The 21003-nt window shown below is 40.3% G+C and overlaps 1 protein-coding gene across 1 annotated transcript; it reads right to left on the bottom strand.

Moving 5' to 3' along the window:
- Positions 1-2446: 2446 nt before the first annotated feature.
- On the bottom strand, positions 2447-20708 carry tbc1d10aa (TBC1 domain family, member 10Aa). The gene is made up of 9 exons (XM_027027961.2): positions 19652-20708; positions 11429-11528; positions 9540-9647; positions 9167-9273; positions 8747-8861; positions 7773-7838; positions 6175-6364; positions 5936-6090; positions 2447-4835 (listed from the first exon to the last, which is right to left on the bottom strand). The coding sequence occupies exons 1-9, from the start codon at positions 19828-19830 to the stop codon at positions 3978-3980; spliced, it is 1878 nt and encodes a 625-aa protein (XP_026883762.2). The 5' UTR covers positions 19831-20708; the 3' UTR covers positions 2447-3977.
- Between the last annotated feature and the right edge of the window lie 295 nt (positions 20709-21003).

The following is a 21003-nucleotide window of genomic DNA, read 5'->3' as shown; positions in this document are numbered from 1 at the left end:
ACTACTCCCATGACATGATGGCCCTGATGCCTGAAACCCTTCGAAACTGCAGCCTTCTCCCAGTGATGCCCACCGGCACTGGACCTGCAGCCCTCCAGTTGCTGGATAACAGCCCTGATCCCTGAGCAGCCAGCAGCCCCACTGAAATCAAAGGCAGAGCCACAGACTCAGGATCAGTACTGTGATTATTACTGGCATTGGTGTTGGTGGAGAGTCCGCCGTGCTCCCTGACCTTCTAACAGACACACAGAGGTCCAGCTTCTCTCCTGGAGATCTGCTGCCTGTGTTCAGTTCCAGCACACCTGGCTTTAATACACACACCACTGAAGGCCTTGATTAGGGCAGGTGCAAAAGAGTGGCAGATCTCCGGCACCTTCTCCGAGACCTTCTCCAAGACCTTCTCCGAGACCTTCTCCAGGACCTTCTCCAAGACCTTCTCCGAGACCTTCTCCAGGACCTTCTCCGAGACCTTCTACGAGACCTTCTCCAGGACCTTCTCCGAGACCTTCTCCAGGACCTTCTGCGGGAAATTCAACACCAGAGCTGAAGTTCCCAAGTGTGTTGATGCACAGACATTCTAAACCCAAATGGAAGAAGATTAGGCTCCATACGTTTGGTCGCTCCAAATCATTATTTTAGTAATGCGGTCAAAAAAGGGGGTAAAAGGAAAAATATCTTTGTTGAATTCCATTTCAGCAATACAAATGGCTGTATCACACAGAACTTTGAATAACTCCTGTTTAGTAATCTTCTCTTCTTCACTTCTCCATGAAGAACATGAAAGGAGCTTTCTTACCCATCCCACATGATAATTTCCTCGAAATCTTTTTTGAAGAAAAAAGACCATTGTCTAACATTCATTTTAAAGATTTTATATATATGAAACTCCATCATCAGACTAGAAATTATTATTATTATTATTCCTGTTCATCACTCTATAAGGATGACCATGAAAACAATTAAAGTACCTGCTGGATTTACTTGTATCTCTGCTTTACATCAGATTATATAACAGCACTGCACCCCAAGTTTCTTTATCAGCACAGAGCAAATTTTATAGTCCACAAGCTGTGATCACAATAAAGGCTCCTTAGACACACATTTAGGTTGTACCTGGTCATTAATGTCACGACTCTTCACTGCAAGCCCGTTCGCTTTCTCGCTCACTCACACCTGGCCATACCTGGAGGCGGAGGTGCACGCGCCCCTGACATTTCTGTCACTTTCAACCCTCAGGCACAACTTTAAAAACTACTGCTGCTTTCATTTTTTTGTTCTTTTCTTTGCTGGTCATCTTCCGTCTTGTTTTTCAGTTTCCCTCATTCTTTTACTTTATCACAACATTTGCAAAGCTATTCAGAGACCGACTCTCCAAAGGCTGTCTGTCCTGAACCTTGTTGAGACCTGCTGAAAATGGAGAGTTCGATGACATTTTTTACAGCCCCCGCTGAAGGACCCCAGGGTGTTCCTGTTTAGTTCAACTTTCAGTCTCGAAATTAAGCAGCATGTCGTTACTTTGTTAAAAAAAAAAAAAGGCTGTCTGTCGCGAAGGTTCAGGAATATATGACCGCCACCCATCTGGGAGTTATCTCTCTTGAGAGGGCTGTTTACATTAGAAGCCAAAAATAAAGACAGCACTTGAGAAAAAGTATACTAATGCAGGGGAAAGCAACTGGGAAACGGGGAACGTCAGAGTGGCGATGTGAAAATGTAATTCAGGGAGGTTTGCTGATCAATTGTGACTTCACAAAACACTGATTCGAAGAAGCCCATCGCGAAGCACTGCCCGCCTCAAAAAACGCGTTCACTGGTTGTGTTTATTTATTCATATACTTACTTAAGTAATGTCATACTTTCATCAAAGGAAAAAGATTTAACCTATACTGATTATTCAAAATGAACCGGTGACTGCGTTTGACCAACAATCCGTGTTGGTGCATTTATACGGACGCGGGCCTGCACACGGTTGGTGATGCTGTTCCCGCACTGCGCCTCCGGAGACGGAGCTGGGAAGGCCTCGGTCCTTCTGCTCTGGGCGGCAGCGTAGGACTTTCACCACACCTGCCTTTTAACATCTTTTGTATAACAATTAACGTTTATTGTCAGTTATTAGGTCTTGTTACATAAGTTGACTTTATTAGGGGCGTCTAAACGGTCATTTGCACAAAGTTTTTTTCCGCCGCGGGCAGTCGTCAGTGGTAATTTGCGATATCCGCAACGCTAAAGCAAAGGAAAGCGCTCTGTAATTGTGCGCTTTACGAATAAAAGCGCAGTTAACCTTTGTTACCCACTTACCCTTCTGGTCGTTTCACGCAGTCCCTCGAAGCTAATGGTAATATTAAAGCTACAGTTCTGCTACAATGACATGGTTTTAAAATTAAAACCATACAAACGCTTGATTGTTAATAAAGCACAGCAACAGTGACCGTGTTCGCCAGCGCCACACTTCAATAATGTATTATCTGTTTATTAAGGCCGATCTAGGTGCATAATTGTACAGAATCTAGATAAACTGTCCTAAAATCAGTTAGTTAGACAGGAAAAAGAAAATCAAATGAACCCTTTTCAAGGCTTTATGTATGCTTTGACACGTTAAACGCATGTTCAATGTAATTATTAAGGCCATTCTAATTCTTACTTCTTTAATAATAAAGTACCCAATAAAATATTCTTAAAAAATACTAGTGTCACCAAGATCCAGATAATAGTGAAATTAAAGTAGCAGGAACCATTAACAAAATGAGTAAGTGGAACCGCTGCAGTCCTCACCATAATGACTTAGTACGTAAATGGATGGATGTAAATTTCGGCTACACTTCGAGGATAAAGTAAATATATAGCATGCATCAGTGGTAGTAAATAACTTGAAAAGCGTTTCTCCAAAAACACATTTCCCCGCTGAAGGCTGTAGTTGGCAACGTCTCAGGACCTGCAGCTTCTGCGACTGTGCGTCGTTGAACATTTTTAGACAAAGTCTTCCCTCTAGTGGCGGAAGGTGGAACAAGAGTTCGTCTGCTCATATTTGTCACAATTAAACTTTACACTTAAGTAAACTTGATAGCACACAGTATCTTTGCCCAGCTGAAGCGAGTCAGTTAAGTAAGAAACTATGCGTTAGTGATCCTTACTATACACTTATGAGGAAAGACAGTAACACAGTTCTATTTACATACCAGCCTATGAATATGTAACAAACAAAATTTTACAAGCAAAATCAAAGAACAGTAATAAATCCACCAAAACCAGACAGCCTCTGTAAAGTAGTGTGGATAAGTCTTCATATCACACTCATTTGCTTACTTCCCTTCATCTTTAGAGCAAATCTCAGTTCCAGGAAGTCAGACATCCAGAAAAATGTAAAGAGTTCCAGAAAGTACTTCACAGTTCCTTTTATAGTTGTAGTAGACAACACGGCTATTTAATACCCATGTGGTTCCTTATTCCTGAAAGAACAGGAAGTGTACAACCGTAACCAGGAGTTTTCAAATCAGGCTCATGACTCGAACTCCTGCCCTGGATTTTATATTCCAATGGTTGTTAACTAAACAGCTGATGCAATTGCTTGGCCACTGAGTCATAACAGCTGACTTGGAGTGTAGAAAATCTGTGGGATCTTGGAGACTTTCATTTGAATACTTCTATCCTAACTCCTGTGTTTTTAGGAGTGGTCAAAGACAAATGTTTCTGGTGAAGCTTACAAACTGACATCTAAACACCCCGCTGTGTTAAATCTTTTCAGTTCACTAGTCAGTTTTCTAGATATTAACTTCTTTTAGTAGTGAAAGAATGGATAATTTATTATCATTGGTGTTGTGATATAGTGGCAAATTAACCATTAAATCTCCCAGATTACCCCAATATGCTGTTTCTGTGGTGCTTTGACAATGATCAAAAGGCTGTCTCCCAGGACTGCAGTCTGTTCAACCCTCTGCTAGAAAATGCAGCTGTCACTCCCACCACTGGGTGGCGAAACTGAGTTACAAATAGGTGTCTTCTGAACTATTGATACTCTCAGTGGATTTACTCAGAGTGCCATTTCCAGGAGCTGCACCAGAGTCCTCACAGGCAGGTTTGCTGTGTGCTACTGGAAAGGTAGAGTCTGTAGGTGCAGGTGGATCTAAGATGTGGGAGGAGTTCTGCAAGACATTCTGAACAGGGAAGTCCTTGGGAGTGGGGACAGACCCTGTAACAGGTGCTCTGGGCAGGACAGGTGGGAAGTTCTGCAGGTGTGGACGCCAGTCTTGATATTGTTTGCCCACAGGGGGCGCTGGAGGATGATGAGGTGGTGGTGGTGGAGGCAGGTCTTTGGAGGGAAGAGCTGCGGAAGGGAAGGGAGGATTCAGCTTGGGCTTCTGCTTTACTGCAGGCTTTGGGAACACCTGCTTGGGCTCTTCAGTGGGAGACTGATGTTGGTTATGGACAGAAGCCTGCTGTGGCTGGGCTCTGTGCTCCTCAGGTACAGGGTCTGGAGGCACCTCGCTGGGGGGCTGTGCTGTCTGTGGAGCCTGGCCTGGCTGCTCAGATGATTTTGGGTCGTAGGGCAGGGCGTACGGGTTCAGGAAGTCCGGAGCAGGCGTGACGTTCCTCCTGAGGGTCCCACGTTTTTTGCGGGCAAATTCAGGTTTGAGATCTGGGGCTGAAGGGTAGTGGACAACGATGGTCGGCCTCTGGCGGAGGTCGTGGCGTGTGTGGGGCTCCACATTCATGACGTCCCGGGCGCCATGCATCCTGGGAGCTGCTTTGTAACTGAGCTCGCCGTGTGTCTTCCTCCAGCGCTTCAGCTGTGTGCGGTGTTCTCGTTCCACGTCACGCACCGTGATGGGCAACTCCAGCACCTACGGCACAATGCTGTTAGCTTCATCGCCATCTTCAACAAGCATCAATCAACACACAGACTTCCAACCTTAACCTCATCCTCTTCAAAAACACCAAAATGCAGCCGACTACACAACCAGGCAACACAATCATTACAATCACCACCATTCTTCACATCATCCTGCTTAACGACCCCAAAATCCTGTAATTCCTTCACTGTCCCATCATCCAGTAATACAATCACTACTAAGGTCTTCATCTTCATCGCCTTGTTTATCACCAACAATACCACTATCCACTAAATCAACATATCCAGTCCCAGCACCCAGTAACACTTATCATCATCATCACTGGTAATAACATCCAGCACAGAGTCCTTACCACGATCACTAAATAATAAATATCAGGCACTATATTAGCATAGAGGTTAGCGCTGATTATATTTTAACCTCTGTGGAGACCAGTCTGTGTGTATTTTTCTCTCTCTCTCTGTATATTTTTATTTGTGTGTGTATATATTTCTTTCTGTGTGTGTATTTATATTTGTGTGTGTGTATATATTTCTTTCTCTGTGTGTGTATTTATATTTGTGTGTGTGTATATATTTCTTTCTCTGTGTGTGTATTTATATTTGTGTGTGTGTATATATTTCTTTCTCTGTGTGTGTATTTATATTTGTGTGTGTGTATATATTTCTTTCTCTGTGTGTGTATTTATATTTGTGTGTGTGTATATATTTCTTTCTCTGTGTGTGTATTTATATTTGTGTGTGTGTATATATTTCTTTCTCTGTGTGTGTATTTATATTTGTGTGTGTGTATATATTTCTTTCTCTGTGTGTGTATTTATATTTGTGTGTGTGTATATATTTCTTTCTCTGTGTGTGTATTTATATTTGTGTGTGTATATATTTCTTTCTCTGTGTGTGTATTTATATTTGTGTGTGTATATATTTCTTTCTCTGTGTGCATATCTTTATTTGTGTGTGTATATATTTCTTTCTCTGTGTGCATATCTTTATTTGTGTGTGTATATATTTCTTTCTCTGTGTGTGTATTTATATTTGTGTGTGTATATATTTCTTTCTCTGTGTGAATATCTTTATTTGTGTGCGTGTTACCTGTTGTACGAGAAATGCCTCTTGCATGTATCTGGGCTCGATGGCTCTGAGCAGCTCCATAGTTTCATACTGACCAGGGCAAGTCTTTAGTTTCTCCCTGGAACCCAGCATACACCTCAGCAATACCAAACCCACCCGGAATATTATCTTTACACCTGGGGGGAGGGCAGAGAGAATGACAGTGACTGACAGAGTAAGAGTGAGGGTAAGAGAGAGAGACTTGTGTTTCTGGGTCTCACCCTCACAGAGGAACATGTCCCACACCCTGAGCACAGCTGCCCAGGGGAGAGTTCTGGAGAAGGCACACATGAACCACTCAGTCATGTACAGGATAGGTTCGATCTTGTGTTTGTCTAGATGTCGATACGCTGCAGGGCACACACGCTTCAGTAGCCCATTCAGGATCTCCCCGTCCAGCTGAATGGCCTCCTACACACACACACACACACACACACACACACACACACACACACACACACACACACACACACACACACACTTCTGATACATAATACATAATATTCCACAGATCCTACGGTTTAACTATGTTGTTCAACCATTCAGTCGTGTCCAACTCTCAGATACTCTGTAGGCCCCTCCATGCTTCCCTGTTGCTCATGGCTTCTTTCAGCTGTTTGATGTTCATTTCCATGTAGAATCTAGCAGCTACTTGCCTTATATGACAGTTTCCCAGGACAAGAAAGCGATCGCATTGTTTTTTAATCATATTTCAGTTCTACATAAAATCTGTAATTTGGAAGATATCAAAAAATTCAAAAAAGATCTGGAAAACTGAAGAGAACCAAAGCACTGAAGTTCCTTTCCTGTTTATCTCCCATATACAAAGCACTGAACGCTCATAAAACAAAGAAACAGTCATCTGCTCTGAGCTTGTAGAAAACTGGCGAGGAACAGACGAGGAACATTAAAACACAGTGGTTTTCAAATGTCACCATTTCTTTTGAAGATGTAATGAGGGATACACAATCTCCATGAGCTGGTAATGTACAAGTGTCTAAAAATGAAATATTTGCATTATATTTTGTTACAATTTTATAAAGGTTGCCTTGTGTGTATTCTTAATAATGAGGTTAGGGTGGGTTTTGAATGTGCCATTTGAAGATGACTTAGAAATGCCTGCGCCCATGTCCCCTGAATAAATAAGGCATAGTCTTTTAGTGTTGTTTTTAAAAACACTGCTCTCGGATGTCATGTTTGGCAGTTTGGTACACATTTACTGCATGAGTGGCTGGCTTTGGTAACCACATAGAATATAATTTACTTTGATGAGTGAATAAACAATACAAAATCTTTTTTTCCACCCCAAGAGTAGGGGATTTTGGCAGTAAGTGCAGTCCTTTAGTAAAAACTCCTCACCAGAGGAAACCATTCCATACTTCTCCAACGTTTTAAAAAATTACTTATTAACAAGTTTCTGCTAGTTAAAGTGTTATGTAAGCTCGTGTAAAAATCACCATGTCAGGACTCCACATATGGAGTTAATATGGTATTCTTGTTTCAGATGCCTTTTTCATAGATTGTTACTTTGTTGTGCAATAGTAAAGCTACTTGTTTACAGCAGTTACTACAGCAACAGGATCCACTGCTTAAGAGCGGTGAACTTCATATCAGGTTCCTGAACAACCAAACACATAGCAGGCAGAACACAGCTTGGCTTGAACCTATTAAAGAGCTTAGGGTGAGGCTGAAGGTGGTTACCTCAGCATCAAACCTGGGTCTTCCAGGCACAACTCTCTGGCACAGCAACCACAACACATTTACCTTCCTGTTCACATTTATTGGATGTGTCAAGTCTCTGTGTTTGCATTAGACTTACCAGGCCTGCACTGTAGTACCCAGGGAGGTATTTCTCACAAATCTGAACCAGGCCCCAGAAGGCATCCTGCACGGGCACGCACACACATGGTGGGAAGCATGATTATTTTAAGTAGGGCTGAAACAAGATTGTTAAATATGGTTTCTTCGTGAAATTCAAGTAACTAAATTACTAAAGATCAACGATGCAAATTGTTCAAATCAAAGTTTCTTTGAATCCATATAACAATATGCACAATATGAAAAAATAGAAATCAATTAATTTTTCTTATATTGTCTTATATTCTCTTTTGTATATTTTCTATTGCTCTTTTATAAAGCATGATATTTCTTAGTCAATTACACGATTAATTGATGGAGTGTCAGTGAGAATACTCGATTACTAAAATAATCTATTGCTGCAGTTCTGTTAAGATCAGAGTAATCACTGGGAAAACCCCCAAATATAAAACGTTACCACAGGTCTGAAATCTGAAATCGAATGTGAAAAGTCAACAACTCTGTGGGACATGAACCTATGTAAAACTGGTCTATGGGAATCTGAAACTGTGCCAAACACATTTATGGGAATCTGAACCTTTGTCAAATACAGGTCTTCGGTACTCTGAAACTGTGACAAACAGGTTTATGGGACACTGAACATGTGCCAAACACATGCTCATTAAGACCTGTATTACATAGCACTAAACACAGTTTTGCATTCAGACCATCTTATTAAATGCAGCTTAGAAATCAATACAAGTGTGATAACCAAGGTCCTCTTCAAATCTTAAGAAAGAGCATGTAACAGTGATCCCCAACCATGCTGCTGTAGATATGCCATCCTGCAGGGTGTAGTTCCAGCCCTAAATCACTGCACATGCTCTAATTACAGTCTTCCGAAGCCCTTAAATACCTGGATCAGGTGTGATAGCTGGAGGGAAAAGGTGCAACAAGTCTGAGCTCCAGTAGGAGAGCTGCTGGTGTGGAACTGACCTCAGCAGGCATGTGCATTAGTAGCACAGCAGCTATGGGAGCCTGGGCCTGGCAGTAGCCCTCCTCCGGCCGGTACAGGGTGTAGGCCTTCAGCACCCGCAACAGGTCCTGCTGCCTGTACACACGTACACACACAAAGAAATAGACAATTACATACACAAACAAAAACACACACACACAGAAACAAAGATACAGATATGTACACCAACATGTATGTGCACACAAGCATAAAGAAAGGAAAGAAAGATTTTGTAAATGGTTATAAGATGACTAGCTCCATTGTCTCAATGTGAGGAGAAGTATTACTGGAGTCAATTTCAGGAGTTCTAAGAACAGCTAAATTAAATTAGCACTTAACAGGCGCACACACACCTGCGCGCCCACTCTCTCTCTCTCTCACACACACACTTAGAGACTGACCCGTGCCCTTGTCGTGACACAAACATTTCATGGAAAGGGAACTGTCTGTGCAAATCTCTCTCGATCACATCTATCCACTTAGGGTCTCCTTCCATGCTGTCTAACTCCTGGAAACATCACAGACCACAGTAATATTGAGTAACCACAGTGATAGACATGTGCATGCATGCTTGCACTCTCTCGCTCTCTCTCTCTCTCTCACACACACACACAATCATTTTTACATAGGTATATAAATATAACAGGTATACTGCAAGAACTCCACCATAGTGTGACCATTGCAGCCCACCCAAGAATAAAAAAGACTGACTAAAGTGTTCCTCAGTAGAGGAGTATATATGCGAGTGTGTGTATGTGTGGAAACGTGCCAGACCTTGAACTTTTCACTATTCCGCTCCTTTTTCACTTTCCCACCTGACAGGTAAAGCCAGGCCCTGCCCCTCAGTGAAGGCGGGATTCCTTTCTGACATCGCAGCCTGACCTGCATGCGAGAGGAAAGGCCCTTTTACACCTGGACATCATGGCTTTGTTACTCACACCTGACCAAGCAAACCGCAGACACAGCCATTCATACCTGATATTGATGTGCGGCCCAAACGTGTCAATGTACTGCAGTACAATGATCAGATCTCCCTGTTCCCCTATCTTATTTGTTATAAGTTTTGAAATACATACACCAGGCACCGATGCCTCACCTTAAGCAACAGTTCAACAGATCTAAGGATCACCACATTCACTGAGTGGAGCCAAATCTGTGAACCCGATTAGAAAGTGTCACATGCATCCACATCAGTCAGACTGCTCCATCAGGGACTCATTTCAATATCAGGTGTAAATGTGGTAAAACAAACTGTCAGGCCTGTATTACATGCTCACATCATAGTCACATGCACGCACCAACAACACTGCATGAAAGAAAAAGGGGAAAAAAAGTAAAGATGTGGCTGTTCATGCACATATGTAAAATGCAACAGCAGACACAGTATTAAAACTAAAACAGCATTAAAACAGTATTAAAAACTAATTTAGAACAAGTGAATGCTTTTAACAACTTTAACAAGGGAACATATCAGTAATCAAACATTTATATTAAAATGAAATTGTCAAAAAAATCAAATATCCATTTTCAAGACTCTAGAAACAAACTTAAAATTTAATATTTAGACATACTGTAATTGACAAACATGACTTGTTTTAGTGTCACTGATTTCTACATTGCAATAAAAATGTGCTTTTATGCTCCAGCTTTTAGTTAAGGATTCAGTTTTTAGTTAAGTGTTCTTACTTTATATTAAATACACAAGAGACACAGACATATGTACGTACATACAGACATGCAGACACAAAGCCAAACAGTGACAGTTCAGGAACGCCTATGGTGGAACCTTATCGTTCGCTTTACCTGTGGCTTCCCCACTCGCAGTGGAAGCTTTAGAGCGCTTGAGAGAAAAAGAAAAAGAGTTTCAACGCACGCACACGCGCACGCACGCACACTCGCACGCACACACACGCACGCACGCATTCATCTAAGACGATGGGCGTGTCCAGACAGAGCTCAACTAATGAGTCATGGAAACATCATATGGAAGTTCCTTGTAATTAGAAGGCAGAAAATCTGCTTTTGAAAGACAAGACGAATGGAAAAAGATGGAGAGAGAAACGGACAGAGAGAGACAGACAGTGCCAATCGAGAGGAATTTGAAGCAATTCTTTGTCAAGGTACAGTGCAGAGCTGTATTTCTTCTACAGCTTTGTTCAGATAGAAGTTTATGACGACCCAGAGAGTACAAACAAGGATGGCCTGGATCACTGGAGCCTGAGTCAGTGGATGCAGTGAATCCAATGGATGCAGTTTTTCTTCCAGCCCAGTGGTCACTGTGTCACAATGTACAGTGAGCTCATGGTAAAATCCAGAGGGAAGATTTCAACAGTGCAGTGTGAATGGCTAGATAATCACATCAGCATGTCATACTACACAACCAGATATGAATTTTACTGCCACATCAGAGAGGGAACTTATTAATTTAGTAATTTATTATTCACAAAGACTGACAAAAATGTCCTACAAGGTTCATATTCATCTGTCTGTGACAAAAACTAACATCTGAAACACCAAGTTCATAAGAAAAATCATCACAAAAGTCTAAAATCATATAGTGGGGCCCACACTTCCTTTTTCGACCAATGAAGTAATTTAATGCTGTGAGTAAATCAGAGGGCTACTTTATAACACAGCTGTGACAAACAAAATGCAAGTCTTACTTTACTGAATCTCTTGTTGATCCATTTGTCCCAGTGGTTCAGCATGTCCAACCATTTGACCTCCCTCTGCCTCAACACCTCTGTGGGAACATCCTGAGCCCTGAGAGGAGAGGAGAGGAGAGGAGAGGAGAGGAGAGGAGAGGAGAGGAGAGGAGAGGAGAGGAGAGAGGAGGACATTTAGATCTGAATTTAAAAAAAAAAAAAACTAATAAAAACCAAACTGGAAAAATATAAATGGAATTTTGAAAAAAAAAAAAAAACATTTCATGAGTGCACAGAAATGACTGCAATGTTGCTTGCAGAGTAGAACTGGGTCTTTATACCCTAGACATCCCCATATAACACAGAGCAGAACTGGGTCTTTATACCCTAGACATCCCCATATAACACAGAGCAGAACTGGGTCTTTATACCCTAGACATGACCATACAACATAGAGCAGAACTGTGTCTTTATACCCTAGACATGACCATATAACAGCGCAGAACTGGGTCATTATACCCTAGACATGACCATATAACACAGAGGAGAACTGGGTCTATCTCCTACATTTATGAAAAAACAAAACAATGAAATACTGTCAATCACTCAATTAAGCCAAACCATATACAATAAACTATAAAGCACTTTGCCACAGCGTAGGCACTGTGATTTAAAGGAGCACTAAGTGATGTTTACAACCAAAACAGCTCAAACACTACATATAAAAGTTACTATTTGTCAGTGTAAAGTTTTGTATGCAACATACAACGGCTCAGATCAGTTTGTAGGCTTCAATAAACCATTTTAAAATGCCCAGTACGTGCCACTCCTCTAGGGATCACCTGTTCAGATCACATGATCACGCGTGGTAAGATTTACTTCTTGAAATGTAGGTTTCAATCTGATATCAATGTCGATGCATGCTGAATCACAGCAGAGTTGCATCACTGAAGGCAGAGGAGAGGAGAGGAGAGGAGAGGAGAGGAGAGGAGAGAGGAGGACATTTAGATCTGAATTTTAAAAAAAAAAAACTAATAAAAACCAAACTGGAAAAATATAAATGGAATTTTGAAAAAAAAAAATAATAATTTCATGAGTGCACAGAAATGACTGCAATGTTGCTTCCAGAGTAGAACTGGGTCTTTATACCCTAGACATCCCCATATAACACAGAGCAGAACTGGGTCTTTATACCCTAGACATCCCCATATAACACAGAGCAGAACTGGGTCTTTATACCCTAGACATGACCATACAACATAGAGCAGAACTGTGTCTTTATACCCTAGACATGACCATATAACAGCGCAGAACTGGGTCATTATACCCTAGACATGACCATATAACAGCGCAGAACTGGGTCATTATACCCTAGACATGACCATATAACACAGAGGAGAACTGGGTCTATCTCCTACATTTATAAAAAACAAAACAATGAAATACTGTCAATCACTCAATTAAGCCAAACCATATACAATAAACTATAAAGCACTTTGCCACAGCGTAGGCACTGTGATTTAAAGGAGCACTAAGTGATGTTTACAACCAAAACAGCTCAAACACTACATATAAAAGTTACTATTTGTCAGTGTAAAGTTTTGTATGCAACATACAACGGCTCAGATCAGTTTGTAGGCTTCAATAAACCATTTTAAAATGCCCAGTACGTGCCACTCCTCTAGGGATCACCTGTTCAGATCACATGATCACGCGTGGTAAGATTTACTTCTTGAAATGTAGGTTTCAATCTGATATCAATGTCGATGCATGCTGAATCACAGCAGAGTTGCATCACTGAAGGCAGAGCACACTGAGCTGCAACCTAAAAAGTCTAGCATGGCTGACAGACGTGAGCAGCAGCTCTTAGTCAACCTTCTAACTTTACCTACTACAAATGTAAAAGTAAGTGGAATGCTAAAGAGTGTCAATCCATGGCACTGTTTAGGGAAAAAAGTCAAACATTACCAAAATTAAAGCCAGAAGACTTTATTTTGCTTATTTATTGATAGCAACGCCATATCGTCAATATGTCTGGGATAGACAGCCATCGTGATAATGTAAATAATACTGTCTAAACCTCTTCACAGTACTGGGGGCAGAGGAGACACTCTGCTGTATTTGAACTGATCGGTCTGTACAGAGTGCAAACAACACTGAGACTGGTCATTTCATAAGTACCTTTGGATTAAACCAATTTTTTTCATCTATTGCCCAAAATCTAAATTAACAAGAGATGCATTCTTTTAAAAATGAGAGAAAATTAACATTGTGTTCAGTTGTCTTTGGGACTGATAAACTCACTGTTCTACTAGAAAAGGAAGCTGACAGTCCCCACCAGAGCTCAGTCTCAGCTCTGCAGCATTTAAGGAAGGAGAGTTAAGGAAGTTCTCCCTTTCTCTGATATACTTTTATACTGACAAAGTATGCTGGAATGATTTTTCTGTTTGTTTATTGTGTATGTAATTTCCAGATTATTATAATATTAATTATTATTATAATTATTTTTATTATAACATACAATATTTTCCTTTAGTTTTGACAAAACGATATAATCACAGCCATGCCAAAAAAAAGGTTACAAATTTGATAAATCATAAATAAATGAGGGAGAAAGATAAGACTTAGAAAGAGAGTGGGGTAGAGAGAGAGAAAGAAAGATAGGGAGAAGTGAGAGAAAGATATGATAATGAAGTTTTTCTTGACAAACTATGTGAGGTTTTTTTTTTTTTTTGGGGGGGGGGGGGGTCACAAGTTGCTCTTTCAGGATTCTCACTCTAAGTCAAATTCCTAAAAGGCTGAATTCCCATGATCTATAGTGAATGGAAAAACAGGCTGTCTTTGTTAAATGGGCAGGCAAAAAATCAAGTAACCATAACTACCGCTCACAACACAATACAGAAATATGTGAAAATATAATATTTTGATAAATGACAACTGATGCATAAATATGCTACAAACAAATGTTCATGATATTCCATGACTTGACCTCAAAACTGATCAAATCCCCTGACTATCCATGTCTGGAATGGACTTTTTAAAATTCCATGATATACTGGAAATTCCATGACCACTGGGAACCCTGCTCTTTAGCCTTAAACACATCATGTAAAATCTATAAGAGTTATGCACTAGGAAAGACAACAAATGACTTTGGTTGTTACACCAAATACAGGTATCCAAGTCAGTGCCTCTTTACTGTAATTTTTGCATTCAGGAAAGGTTAGCAGAGTGCTAAACAGAATTATTTGGTACTGCAGACATATTGCAGACTAATGACCTGCTGGGCTGAAATCCTACCTACTTGTTTGTGTTAAGCAACATGAGGTCTGCACAAATGAGTGTGTGTTCCTATCTTCACATGTTCCGTTTGGTTGTTGGGTGAATTTCACCAGTTTCGCCTACAATTCCCACAGTTCAGAAAAACTGCTCTATCGACATGGAGTGGCCTCTCCAGTATACAGTTTAAATATTTTTGGAAGAAGACCTGCTAAGCAGAACAAGTTTAAGCAAACTCACAAAAAGCCAGCTGAATTCAACCTATTTCTGATTCTTAAGCTGCTTTACAATAAGAATCTAGAAGATCACATATGACCCAGAGACCTTTCCTCCTTGGGGCTGAAAGTTTTTATGGAATGACAATATGGTTACTACTGCAAAAGCTAAATGTTAATAGCCAGCCTCCATGTTCCTGTAATTATGGGATGGATGCGGGCGTGGTAAACATTTTTAGTCCTCAGAATAAAAGCAATTCGATCTGTTCAGGGAGGTGAACACCCAGAACCACAGAGTGTCAGCACAAAACTCAACATTCAAGAAAAGAGTGACTTCATATGTAAATTTAATCCGTTACACAACTCAGGGTCAACGCTTTACCAAAAGTCACAAACAAATATTATCAACTCATGATAATTAATGTCATGATAAGGTTTCAATTAAATCACATAGCCAGGGTGTTTGTTATGACCTGTCTGTCAAATGACTAACAAAATTGAATCACATTGATAACAGAAACTGCTATTTGTCAAACCCCCCTCTTGTGAGTACTATGCAGGTCACCTCTGTTGCCATGCAACGTTTGTGTTTACCATTGTCTCGCCCTTCGGCAATGCTCAGTTTTTTTTACCCCGGGCTGAATATCTAAACCTAGTAATTGCAGTGGAACATGCAAACCCCAGAAACGCTGCTGTACCTGATACATTTGTACCAAACAGTTTTAAATGGTGGTATGGCCCATCTCTGTGTTACATTCTCACTTCCCCTGTAAAGATGGTAAAAATGTTTCATACTTCCTCTTTCTAAAACAAACTATGGTAAGAGACTTAAAATCTAAACTTAAGATCAAATGAAGTTCTTAATAATGATGACAAAGTTAAATCTAAGAACCAAAACTCCGATAAACTTTTAAACTATGTCCTGACAATAGGCTTAAAAACAGAAACTGGTCTGGTAAATATCTATTTAATAAAAACAACCTTTAGCCGACAAAAAAGCTTCACTTTCACTAGAAAGATATTAACCAGATGTTTCATATGAAAGCAACAGTTGCCTTTTATCAAATCTGACCCAGGCAAGCTTAAAAACAAGCAACCTTTTGTGTGACGGCATACTTGAAGTAAACACCAATAATGAACCTGGAAACAATTGTCTAGAAAGCTCGCGCCTGTTCTGAACAAACTGCTCTCTTCAGCAGTGGGGCAGGGCTGGTATAACCTCAGGGCACCAGGCCTCTCATAAACCAAAGGAAACAGGAAGCCTGCTGTCCACTCAGCACAGTGCAGCTTGTCTATTCCAAAACCCAGGGTAGCAGATTCAGGCCAGAACTCTGTGTGGTTTTAAAATGCAAGTATTCGTGTCCTGATAACACTCTGATGTACAGTACTCTAAGGAGCACAGTTTGTATTCATCAGTTCTTATCCCTCATTTTCCAGGTCTACCCACCTGCAGAGTTCATTTCCAGTAAAGATTACATTTAAATCTACATCATTCATGCTACTCCCTTATCCAGAGTAACTAGGAGAAGTGCTTTGCTATCATGTTGGAAAACGTATCCTTATCCTAGAACAATCACTACAATATGTGATTCACATATACATGCATTTGGGAGATGCTCTTACCCAAAATTACTTAGAATTTCAAGCATATTTCAGAGGGAGGCAAATGTAGTGTTAGATGTCTTGCCCAAGGACTAATATAGCATGCTTGCCTGGATGGTGTTTGAACCCAGCCCCCCACGGTAGAAGCAGAACTGTTACCAATTACACTATACCAACCACAGTAAAGTGGTCACAAACAGTAGGCAATATATATAAACAGTACTCTTCCTCTTTCAGTAGGGAGCAATGCTTGCAGATTCAATGAGTGCGTTTACCTGCACTTAATAATCCAATAAATGCAAACTGATTTTGTTAGTAATCCTATCAATGCATATACATGGGTACTCAGACAAAGGAGAAATTTCTGAGTTTACATATGTCAGACAATAATCAGATGTCTATTTGGCAACCAGCCAATAATCTCACAGAATGATGTGATGCAAACTTTTTGTAAACATGAACCCACTTTACTGGCAAATATAGATCTTCATTTTTAAGCAATTACTAACAGTTAATAATAGTTCACAATTCGAATTCTTCATTTCCTCCAATGTTCCTCCTTTGTCTCCCCAAAGGTGCTTGATATACATTTTGTGGGTGTTGTGTTTAATTCTGCTAGCCACTTCCAGGACAGGTCCGGTTATGTTTGCATGCATGCACAGACTGAGAAAACTGAAAGAAACCTGGGTAAGGGTATATATACACCAAGAAATCTGATTACTGAGCTAAAATCCAGCTCTTATCGGATTTCTTAATCTGGTTTCTAGGCCGATCTAAGAAATTTGAGTATGCTGTTTACATGACCACTTGAATAATCAGATAACTGCAGAAATCTGATTATGATAGGTTTATTAAGTGCATCTAAATGCACTCAATGGATTCAGAGATCAAGGTATTCTGAAGATGCCAAACTTTCAGACCACTAGTACATATGGCCCACAGAAGGTCAACAGTGTCAGATCAGAAGGTAACACTGTTTATTTTTTTAGATTTGCAATGGAATTTTTTTTCCATGTTCAGGGTAATTTAAAAGGTTTTGACCTTGTTTATTTGTCTTTCACTAATAGTTGGTTTTAGAGCTGCAGGTGGTGCAGAAATTACTTCCTAGACTTCCAACGGACACAATTTTGAGTTAAAGAAGTAATCACTTAAAACTGCAGCAAATATCAGCAATATCAGATCCTCAAATTTGTGAATTATTATTATTATTATTGTTAGGTATTTAAAAAAACTGAACTATAAATGCTTATTTACATATTAGATTTACAGATAGTAGGGCCTCCAGTTTCCTGTATTTCTACACCAAGGGTCATTCGGCCACTTGAATACTGCTGCAGGCTCTTACTTACAGGATCACTTTCCCCAAGTGTGATATTTTAACCTCACATAGTCAAACATGCCTACAATGTGTGTCAATCTATGTTCATTTGAATTTGAGCAGAGCAACAAACTGGTGGTGCAGATCAAGGCTGAACCCTCAAAGTAATTTACTGAGAATAAAACAAGCAAAGATATGCAGAAACACATCACTCAACATTGAACACAGAGAAGAGTACTAAAATAATTCCAGTTCATTTATAAAATAATTTTGTGACCTTAAAATCATAATCCAAGAAGCTATTTTTTGGAACTCTACAATGTGGCATTTTTTGAACTCTAAAGCAAACCAAACACTGTAAAATCATTTTTAAGTGACCTTAACAACTAAAAATCTATAGTTTTTGAGGTTTACTGCTGGCATATTCCTCTAAGAAGAACAGTACAGGCCCTGCTATGATATCTCAGGGCTTTACACTGGCTTCTGACATAGCAGTTTACTGGCCAAAGTAGCGGAGGCTTGGTTTAATGAAATGGAACTGGTTTTTCCAGAGAAACAAGGCAACAGTGCACAACAGATTTTTTTTAATCCAGATAGATTCAAAGTAACTACTGCCAAGCAGACATCTGGGTGACATGCTCACAGTAATCTTGGCATCTGGAAATGCCTGTAATGATCATTGAAATATACAGAGCTTGATCAATCCATGAATACATATCAAATTCATATTAATACATATCAAATTCCCAAGCATCAACAGTAACATTTACCTTCATGTGCATTCTGCATATGCAGTCTATGCTGAGTACACTCACAACCCGCTTTATTGGAAACATTCCTTTATTAGACCTGTCCACCTACAGTAAGACTACATGCCATCTGTTGGCATGCATAATTTGTTTGCCATTCTCCATCTCTTGATCAATGGTTAGTTTCTGACCACAGGGTGCATGTTAACTTGTTACTTTTTCAGGGAAGACCACTCTCAATTCAGCAGTGACTGTTACACATGCAAACACTGCAGCAGGCAGACTTGTACTCAAACTGATCCGTGAGGAAAAGGGCAGAGGGTGGCTGACAAATTGTACACAGCAACAGAAGGACTACAGTAGTGTAACTGTGCACCTAAAAAATGCACCTATAGTTGAGCAGTGATAGTAGGAGAAGCATTTTTAATAAAGTTAAGTGGCTGCAACTGTGATATTTAGTATAATACTGTATAAGAGAGGTCAAACACTGTAAACGTATAGACCAGAACGCAGACTGTTAGCAGTGTGGCGGTGACAAACACTCGCAGTATCTGGCTCATAAAAAGGGAAGATTACAGAAGATTACTTCTAGTTGGTCCCCTGGGTTCATCTGTGCTTATCTCGCACCACATGACTGCATTTTGTAAGCAAATATTCTTGTCCATCAGAAGCTGCTTATACACAAGATTAGCATACAAACACAACAGTGGGTACACCAAGACAAGCGTTCAGTAAGTCAATCTGCCGTTATAAGCAATTCTATGAAATATCAAGGCCAGAGGTGAGTGCTAATGGAATAACATCAAAAGCTTGGCGAGGTGAAAGGACAGAGGAAAAGGGTGCGTGCGAGGTGCCCCATCCGGTTGGGTTAGACAGACACTCCTCATCAGTAATCATGTAAGAATACGACATATGTAAAACATGCAAAACAAACAAGAAAAACAAAAATGATTTAAAAAGAAAACGCTCAACAATACCCATTCCCCTTTTTGACATCAAAATACACTCATTCTAAATATTCACCAATGTGGAGGTTTACTTTTAAGGATGACATTCATGGTAGTGCCAGTTTACTCACGATTCAGATGAATACTTTTGGGCACCTCCAATAAATCCGTATTTGTCCGTAGGCCTGGAACTTGGATAGCCGTTCATTTCGGAATCCGAACCAAGTGAGCTCTCTTCATCAAACTGACTACCGACAGTCTGTAAACTCACAGTGTCTGCCGCCCGTTCACCATTCTCAAAGCCAGCCATTGTCAGACTCGGAATTTAGGCCAGCATTACAAATCAACAAGCCAACTAACCGATACTGAAGTGAAACACCAAATGGAATGCTTAATTAGCTATCTAGTAACCATGAATTCACAAAACTGGCTTTAAAATGATAATTTCTATCATATATTATGATAAAAACCAAACGAAACGTTTCAATACTAAATTAAATTATCATTGTCTTACACTAAGCTTGTAAAAGTTTGACGGTCGCCAATTTTGTCCCATTTTGGTAAGCTGCTAGCTAGCTATCAAACATGAGGTAACTATCAGGAAAGCCTATTAAACAACAAGCAAATCAAACTGCTTCTCGGAGTTAACATTAGTAACGTTAAGTTACGAGACAAATGCGTTTAAATGTAGGATGAGTCTGTTGTCAGTAGCTAGAAACTTTAGCTAGCTAGTCCGGCTAATTTAGCTAGCGCACACGCACCGACGTGTCAATTCTATGCAACGTTAAAAGTAAGCTACCTCTAGAAACAAAAGCTAACCTATATGTTTTAAGAGATGATCGTAAAATACGTGGTATACTCTCGGTTTCAAGGGAAAACACGGCTAGGACAGCCAAGTGGATAGTTCTGGATAGTCAAGTGGACGGATTTCTTCACACTCGCGTCTCGAGCGGTGTAACCTAGCTGGTTAGCCTGCCAGCTTGCTTCAGTCAACTGGTCGGTTCAGATTCCCGATCAGAGAAAAACAATTATAGTAAAATTGACGTTACTGCAGCTAATGCCTTCTGTGGTCAGTATTCTTATAATTTAAAAATAAGCTTTCAGGTCAGCTCTTCAACGAAAAAAAAGCGTAAACGCGGACCGTTACAGGCGTAACGCCGAAGTGTCATTTTCGAAGTTTGCCGACATCCTTCCAGTGATTGGAAACTACGCATGCGCGCGTCTCCCAGCACAAGGGATTGACATATGCGTGGAACAAGAAATTTGCTTTTGCATCACGATTTCAAAAGTTGTATGAAGGCGCATTCAAACAAATTATGGGTGTTTCAAAACTGGACCAACTGAAGGTCATTCGCCGGCAACAATGTAACGTTATGTTGTGAAATAAAATGCCTCCCTAAGATGTACGTGAACACCTTAATGTACTTCGCAGTCACCTGTCGCCACCTGGTGAATCAGCGATATATTATAATTTCAGAAAGAC

The sequence above is a fragment of the Electrophorus electricus genome, chromosome 18 (genome assembly GCF_013358815.1).
Source record: "Electrophorus electricus isolate fEleEle1 chromosome 18, fEleEle1.pri, whole genome shotgun sequence".
NCBI classification, from domain to species: Eukaryota; Metazoa; Chordata; class Actinopteri; order Gymnotiformes; family Gymnotidae; genus Electrophorus; species Electrophorus electricus.
The sequence above is the reverse complement of the archived record's forward strand: the minus strand, read 5'-3'. Positions and strand labels throughout refer to the sequence as shown.

Excerpts from the sequence above, each read along its gene's own strand:
- tbc1d10aa (XM_027027961.2), bottom strand. The coding sequence starts at position 19,830 with ATGGCTGGCTTTGAGAATGGTGAACGGGCGGCAGACACTGTGAGTTTA. Across the intron at positions 9,648-11,428 it reads TCAACAAGAGATTCAGTAAA|GTCAGGCTGCGATGTCAGAA; the intron begins GTAAGACTTGCA and ends TCTCGCATGCAG. Across the intron at positions 7,839-8,746 it reads TAATGCACATGCCTGCTGAG|GATGCCTTCTGGGGCCTGGT; the intron begins GTCAGTTCCACA and ends GTGCCCGTGCAG.